The sequence below is a fragment of the Protopterus annectens genome, chromosome 8.part0 (genome assembly GCF_019279795.1).
Source record: "Protopterus annectens isolate FY-2018-M chromosome 8.part0, PAN1.0, whole genome shotgun sequence".
NCBI classification, from domain to species: domain Eukaryota; kingdom Metazoa; phylum Chordata; order Ceratodontiformes; family Protopteridae; genus Protopterus; species Protopterus annectens.
In genome coordinates, this window is record NC_056741.1 from 494,655,785 (window position 1) to 494,664,584 (window position 8,800).

General features: G+C 40.3%; 1 protein-coding gene across 1 annotated transcript in view; it reads left to right on the forward strand.

Moving 5' to 3' along the window:
* The window catches only part of LOC122808246 (melatonin receptor type 1C-like), a 75,957-nt gene extending 68,824 nt beyond the window's left edge, over positions 1-7,133 (forward strand). Inside the window, exons 3-4 of the mRNA XM_044079210.1 lie at positions 1,979-2,059; positions 6,967-7,133. Of these exons, the coding sequence (XP_043935145.1) occupies positions 1,979-2,059; positions 6,967-7,133 (248 nt within the window). The remainder of the gene's footprint in view (positions 1-1,978; positions 2,060-6,966) is intronic.
* The last annotated feature ends 1,667 nt before the right edge of the window (positions 7,134-8,800 follow it).

Sequence of the window (8,800 nt, forward strand, 5' to 3'; positions counted from 1 at the left end):
GCCATAAATAATAACCAATAATAGGCTTCCTTCTGGGCCACCAGCAATCCACCACAAGCCCTAAAGTCTGTCCTCATCCTTACAGCATTCTAGACACCAACCAATCCTTGGTAAAATCTAACAAGCCTAGCATTTTTGCCTAAAAACTAAGAGCTGAGAGGTGAACCCAAAGCATCTTAACTTCATTACATACACACCTGGAAAGAAAAACTGACAGATAATCAAGGACATCAAATTCTGAAATTGGAGGTATCCCCTTTAAAATCTGGTAAAAGGAAACAATTGACAACATATAAGCACATTCAGTATTAGCTGACCATGATTGCAAAATCAGCTGGGTTGCTTCTCTTTACCAATCATTCAGAAAAAGTCTGGAACAACCAGAGGGCTGTCTTGTGCTTTTGGAACCAGCTGTCTGAATCCTGAGACCTGTAACTTAGAGAGACAACATGCTAAAACATAGTTTTTTTTCCTGGGACATGCAAAACTCTATATGACAAATTTATCTTAAGACTTTGTAAATGAGCTACCTCATCAACAATTGAGCCCTCTTGGACATGAATGTTCTCTTGGTCAAAACCTGCACAATAAACATGTTGTCATAATGAAAAACAACCTTGCTATGACTAAGTAGGTCACATCAAAGTAGTGTTGCCATCCAAATGGTCATAAGTTTAAGAACTGTAATGTCTTTCTATACCTGTATAGTAAAGGAAATAGACCAGGGGGCAAAAAGTCATCTGTTTTGGAAACAGGCTTCCATAACAAAGGACCCAGCTGCATCCATAAACAACTGCAGAGGAAATTCAGTCACTTTGGCAATACACAATACCATTACAGTGTAATAAAAATACCCTCCAGATGTGTAGATCTTCCCTGACTCTTTCAGACACTTTTTTGTAATGATTTTTGAGTTTTCCACCTCTTAAGATATTAGTTAGCCCTGAAAGAAGAGACGCACCTGTGACAAGCCCCCTTCATGCAAAGTTAAGCAAACCAATCATTTCCATGACATGCCTAACTCTCACTTTCTTAAAACTTAAAAATTGATCTATACCTGCCCTCAATCTTTGTATTTTCTCAGGGGGTAGGGGCAAGTCTGAAAGTAGAATTGATTTATTGGGCTCCTCAAGTTTCCTTTTTGCCAGTGGAATCCCAGCATCTGAATACAACTGCCTGAAAATGTCCAATACTTCTTTGGCACCTAAAGCCCATCTCTGACAAACAAAAAATTGTCCAAGTAGTGAACAACCATGTTTTGTTGCCTTCTGCTGCCAGGCCCAATGATCAGCTGAGTTAAATTTCTCGAATCTGAAGAAGCCACTGAGAACACCATGGGTACTGGTGTATCCACCAAAAACTTCCCATTAATGCACATACCCAAGTACTGTTAATCTTTGGACTGAGTAGGGAGAAGCCAAAAAGCTGACTCAATGCCCTGCCTTTCAAGCCAGAGGTCATTAAATCTTACAATAACTTCAATAGAATCTTCCAGACTAGAGTACTTAACCTGGGCATCCAACCTGCCAATGTTCTCTTTAACCTAATAAATGGATGGGAAGGACAAGTGGTGAATAACTCTATACTGACCTGGTGTAGTCCATACTTCTCAGCTGTACAGATTTGCACAGAATGTCCAGATTTTTGCCTCATATTTTGGTCTGTTTTTCATAAAATTGTTTTTTTTTGACAAATTATTTGCAAATCATTAAAGATTGAAGTTAAAAACTAATGACAGACATTTGATTTTCAGACTTCATACCATTCAGAGGATTCATGGTAATGTAAAACATGTTATTCTATCAACTTTTTAGTTGTAAGAGCAATATTTAAAAATGTCCCTAATTTTCAGTCTTTGTCTCACTTTTATCCATAAGCCATAAGGCTTTGTCCAGATTTCTTGCTCTAAGAGGTTGAGAGGAATGGTGCATTCTTTGTAACTAACTCTAAGAGCAAAACTTGAAAATTGACAAATGGGGGGGGGGGTCTAAAGCTCTGCCTTCAAAAACCTCTCTTGTAATGACCTCCTTCAGAACATTCTCTTTGCCCACAACTGACTGTAAGTTATAGCAAGTATGAAATTGGGGAACTGCCTTTGTTTTCAATGGGAAACTAACAGAGAACCTGGTAACTAATTCCTGTTTAAGTTAAATATTATGATAACCAGCCAGCAATCAATCCAAGGAGTCTTATTATCTCCTGCAGAGCACAGAAAATGTTGTTATATGTCCAACATGCTGTCAACTTACTGTGGTTCTCCTGAAACTGTCCAACTGCTGAAATCCTGTGCTTGCCAACCATGATACTTATTGAGGTGTCTATGTGTTTTCTTCCCATCAGAGAGAGGGGTCCACCGCCTTTAGTTTTCTAAACTTTTGGCCGTGCCACAACCAAGCTAAACCCCTCTAAAATGTTGTGCATCTGTGATGGATTTTAAATAAGTAAAGAGGAAGTGCTTTGCTAGGATCTTTTTCAACTAGGATGGCCATAAAACAAATAAAATCCAAAACCTAATTTTCCCAGTTATGGATACGAGCTTTCCCTAATTTTGTCTTACCTAGGACTGAGAGGGCCATCAATAAATCCTTTCTCCCTGTGACCTGAGCATTCATGAGGCTGTGTACATCTTCACTGTCAACCAAGTCAAAAATATATATGTATGTACTCCCCTTTGAGATCCTTGAGCAAGTGCACTGCCCAAGGTTTCCAGGCCATTGAACCCTGGTTAACCTGGTTGAGGAATGGTTCTCCAGGAAAAGATGGAGGAACTTCTACAAGGTTTATAAAATGACTATCTCTTTGTCCTTCCAACCTTTCAAAACCTTTATTGATAAACACATCAATCTAGCCCTATTCCCAAGAAACTACCCAAATACTCTTCTGCTGTCTGAGCTAAAATTCCACTCTTCCCATCAAACAAATAAGATGTGTTACCTGATGAATCAGCTGGGTCTACAAAAAACGGGGCAGGGATTAAGGCTTCATTCACCACTGGCTCTCTCCCCTTTTTGCATGCCTGAGATCAAAGTCATTTCTCAGGTGATGCCACTGCAAACTGCTCCATTGCTGACTGTTCTGATTTGAGTTTTTTTTCATCCCTAGAGACTACTGAAGGCATGCTGTAGTTTTGATCAGCTGATTCCTCCTCAGTCAACTCCTTGAGACAGCAAGGGCCTCCTATCTTGCTTGGAAATCTGTCATCTTCTGATCTCTTCTGAGTTTCAGGTACTAAGGTTCATAGTTTTGTAGGTAAGTACAAGGCTAACTGATTAATTGATAATAGGCAGATGAGCTTTATATACAATGTAATTAATAAGCATTGGCATATAATAGCTGATGCCGAAATATATATAGGTATATTGTATCAGCACCACCTTTGTCTGGGTATAAGAGGTCATGCAATCTGAAACAGATGCTCTGTTATAATGACTAGTGACATTACGTTACCCTGTATGAATAATCAGAGGAAAGGACTGAGCTGATGGTCAAGGACACCACATGTACAAATGCCGTAGATATAGCAAACTTGCTGGCTGACAGATTCAGTGAAAATTTCACCCCTCTGTGCTCCCCATCAGTAAATCAGGGCATTCCCAGTACCTACCCCTTTACCCTTATATCTAGGGATCAGGTCATCACTGCCTCTCTCAAAGGCAAGAAATAGAGCCTCCATGGGACCTGATAACATCCCAGGACTTGGGCAGGCACTTACAGCACCATTAGGCACCCTATTATTAGGCACCCTATTCAACCAAAGCTTGAGTACCAGTTTTGTCCCAGCTGAGTGGAGGACAGCCAGTGTCATCCGTTACACAAATGTGGAGCATCCACTGATCCGGGAAATTATAGATCCATCAGCCTAACTAGCCTGATCTGCAAGACCATGGAATGGATTATCATGGACTTCATTAACAAGGACAGTGGCAACCTCCAAACACTTGATCCCACACAGTTTGGCTTCGTCAACGAGAGGTCATGTCTGTTAAATTTGGTCAATTGTTTTGAGATAGTCACCAAAGCCATAGATGAGGGGAAGACAGTGCACACTGCTTACCTTGACCTGGCCAAAGCCTTCGGACATACCTCTCAGCCTCTTAGAGTAAGAAATCTAGACAAAGCCATAAAAAAGTGGTACAAATAGGGACAATTTTTAAATATTGCTCTTACAAACTTAGAAAGTTGACAGGTTTTGCGTTAACATGATTTTCTGAAGGGTATGAAGTCTAAAACCCAAATGTCTGTCATTATTTTCTAACTTCAATCTTTAATGATATGCCACTAATTTGCCTGAAAGCCACAATTTTATGAAAAATGGGCCAAAAATATAAGGCAAAAATCTGGACAATCTGCGAAAATCTGTACAGTTTGACACTATTCCCACTTGGGCATAATAGATAAACTCTGTCAACTAGGCATCAATCCATATGTTACCAGATGGGTAGTCAACTGGCTCACTAATAAAACACACCTAGTCAAAATAGGGCAAGCCACCTCAAGCAGTAGACCCGTATCGAGTGGCGTACCCCAGAGTTTGGTCTTGGGGCCCCGGCTATTTTGGATATACTTTTCTGAGGTACAGGCCAAAACCAGTGGACTATGGCTGACCAAGTTTGCAGATGACTGCAAGTTGGGAGCTATCATCAATTCCCCTAGTGACGTGGACATCCTCCAAGAGAGTCTCACCCAAACAAATAACTGGTGCCAGAAACATGGCCTCAAGCTGAATACAAAAAATGCATCATTATCCCCTTTGGGGAGAGAGATGTCCCCACAAATTATCATATAAATAACAGCATTCTAAGCACACAGTCAATCGTGAGGGATTTGGGCACCCAGTTTGATAGCAGCCTGACTTTTGACCACCATGTTGCCTCCATTGTACAGAAAGCTTTCTACATGACCCACCTCATAAGAAAGGGTATCTCATCCAGGGACAAGGAAGTCATAACATCCCTGTATTCTTCCCTTATAAGGCCAATTATTGAGTACAACTCCCCATTTAGCATATAACTCACAAAGCACATGCAGCAGCTGGAGAGACCACAGAAGGTCCTTACCAGGAGAATCCAGGGCCACAAAAATCTACCATACACAGATAGGCTAAAAGTCTTATGCCTCTATTCTGTTTCATACAGACTCCTCAGAGGTGACCTCCATCTGGAGGGTGGCCTAATGGTTAAGGTGTTTGCCTTACAAACACAAGGAGCAGTGTTTGAGTCTCATAAGGGATAATTGGCTAGGCTTAAAATAGCTTGCAAGGGCAGTTAGCCTAATACTAATCTATGAACCTATGAACAAGGTGATCTCTGGACCCCACCTTGATGGACTGCTGCATATCCACAAGTCAAGCTCCACTCGAGTAACTCGCACACGTGGCCTCAACCTGGTCTGTGACATCAGATTTGTGTCCCAGAGACTCCTTCATCTATGGAGTAGGCTCCCTCTCCATGTCAAGCAGAGTACCTCTTTACCCCTTTTTAAGTGCAATCTGGATAACTGGATGGGAAAGAGAAAATACATCCCTGAGATTACACCCGTGTCCCTGCTGGGCAAGGGTATCAGGTGCTGATTTGTCTATGCATGGGTTAAACTCTTGGCTAGGCTTATAAGGGCTTCAGGACCAATAGCCTAGTAACTTCCTATGATCCTATGAAGGGAATTTATCCATGCAGAAAGTGTAATTTTTGTAATACGTCTTAAATGGTTATAAATTTGTGCAGCCTGTTACTCATAAGGAGTATCCTTCCAGGACTTATGCAGACTTTGATACCTGTAATATAGATTATTTGGCGAAATACTTGAAATGTTCAGTGTTCTATGTTGCAAAGTTGAAAAGGAAGCTGAAAAACTGTATTTGCGATAATATGTCTGACATCAGGAGAAAAATAAAAATGAATGCTTTATTTAAGCAGATTAGTGAAACACATGATACACATAGGTTCTGATTTATTGTCCTAAAAATAGCCTTAATGAACAAAAGGGGTGGTGATATGATTGCCAGGATTGAATACATAGAATATCAGTGGATCAATAGAATAAGAGCATATATATATATATGTATATGGATTCCTATTACAAGAACGAAAGTTCACTACTTCAAACTTATAATAGGAAACCTCACTTCTGTGAAAGTTCACTTTAACAAAAGTGAACTTTTGCGTAAGTGCACTTCACCAAAAACACCGCAGCACAGTGGAGGACATCAAAAACAAGCTATGTCCTCCACTATAGTGCGATAGTCATGGAACTTAGGGTTAGGGCACAGGTTAGGGTAAGGGGATAGTTAGTAAAGCTATCCCCTTACCCTAACCCGTGCCCTAACCCTAAGGTTCATGACTATCGCACCATAGTGGAGGACATTGCTATGTCCTTCACTGCGCTGCAGTCATCACGGACCTTAGAGTTACGGCACAGGTCATGGTAAGGGGATAGCCTTACGGGCTATCCCCTTGCTATGACCCGTGCCCTAACCCTAAAGTCCGTGAGTACTGCACGGAAGTTCAGTACAACACCTGTTCATTGTACTGAACTTCGTGTAAGTGCACTTTTGATTAAGTGCACTTTCGCTACAGTGAGCATTCCATGCACTATTTCGAATTAGTGAAAATTCGATCTAGTGTATGGAACCCATATATATATATATATATATATATATATATATATATATATATATATATATATATATATATATATATATATATATATATATATATATATATATATCCTGTTTTAAATGAAATGATTGGTATTAAACCTGTGTTGGAATTCATGTGATAACCACCAATGAATATGAAATTCTAATAACGTGATTTTAGATGCTATATTTAAATAATGTTAGATGATAGTTTTTATTACACTCGAAAAAGCATTTATATAAAAGCTGTTGTTGGCTAGTATGGCTCATTAAATTTGATTATTTTATATCTGTGTTATTTGAGCTGGTCATTTTATATTGTTTTACATTAGGGTCACTCTATCAGCTTCTGGAAATTGACTCAGGAGAAGGCACAATGAAATGCTATCAGGTTGCAAAGCAAAGACAGAAGGATAAAGAAAAAGTCATCAGACACTCTTTGTTATGGATGCCAGCAACAACCTGTTCACCAGTTCACATGATTTCAAAGGCAGAATGAAGGAGTACTTTCAGCAGCTTCTGAATGAAGAAAACCCCAGCAAAGCTGTACTGCCACAGACACAGCCTATGATGAAAGAAGAAGAAATAGAAGAGGAGCACAGCCTTGAAGAATTAACTACAGCACTAAGGGAAGTGAAATCAGCTGGCTCAGATAAGGTCATGGCAGATATGCTAAAGGTGTTGGATTACTTTGCGAAGAAATGGCTTGTGAGGGTACTCATAGCAGTATGTAGAGAAAAGTGCATCCCAGTTGAGTTGAGAATAAGCATTCTAGTGCCAGTGTACAAAATCAAATGAGACATTCACAGCTGTGGCTAGTATAGAGGTATCAAACTCCTATCACAATCTAGGAGTGTTCTGGAGAGAGTGAATGATAAATAAATATGCAGTAGTAGAAAGTAAGATGAGACATGAGCAGTTTGGATTCAGATTAGGATGCAGCACAACACACCCAATGTTTGCAGTGAAACAGATAGCTGCAAAGAAGCTGGCAATGAGAAAAGAGTCCAAAGGTGGATTTCCTAGACTTAGAAGAAACACATGACAGTACCAAGAAAGCTGATTTGGGGAGTCCTGTGATGGTTCTAAGTCATAGAAACATTGGGAGAATTAGTGCAGGGTTTGTACAAGGACCCAATGGCACAGACATGAACAGTTTCCCAGTTGGAGTGGTTGCTCATCAGGGTTCAGATCTGAGCTCACTACTGTCCATATTGGTGATGGACTAAACAACTCAGATGGGACAGATAAACAAAGCTGCTGTATGTAGACAATGTAGCATTACAGGTAGACTTTGAGCAAGAACTTCAGCAAATGATAGGAGAATAATGGAATGCAATAAGACAGTTGTAATGGCAACAAATAGGGGAAATCAGAAGAAGCTGAAAACTGAGATAGAAGGGGAAATAGACCAGGTTATCAGCTTCAAGTATTTGAATGTGTTGGTTGAAGGAAAGGGAAGTCTGAATGGGGAGGTGAAGGCTAGAATCAGATGGACTGCAGCCAAATGGCACAGAGTTTCAGGGGTAGTGTATGACAGAAAAATGCCAAAGAAGATGAAAAGTAAGGTGTACAAAACAGTGGTGCAATCAGTACTATTGTATGATACAAAAACCTGGGCAATAAAGGCAGAGCAGTTGAGGAAGCTAGAGGCGATAGAAATAAAGTGCTTGAGACAGGTGGTAAGATGCACACTTTGGGACAGATGAAGAAATGAAGACATCAAAGCAGCAGCCCAAGTAACACTGATTGCAGTAAAGGCCAAAGAGTACAAATTATGGTGGTTTAGGTGGGTCTACTACTGGAGATTGAAATTACACTATTTCGAAATCCAGTAGTAGATGCCCACTAACGCGAAAGTGCACTTCACCAAAAGTGCACTTTTGCGACCGCCACTTGATCGAATGGCTATGGACTTTAGGGTTAGGGCTTGGGTTAAGGATAGTGGATAGCTAGTAGGGCTATCGACTATCCTTAACCCAAGCCCTAACCCTAAGGTCCGTGACTACCGCACCACAGTGAAGGACATTGTTTGTTCTAGTGGTGTTCACAAAAGTGCACTTTCGGTGAAGTGCACTTTTGCATTAGTGGCCATTAACTACTGGATTTCACATCAGTGTAATTTCGATCTCCAGTAGTAGACCTAGTTTTGGTACATATGCAAGA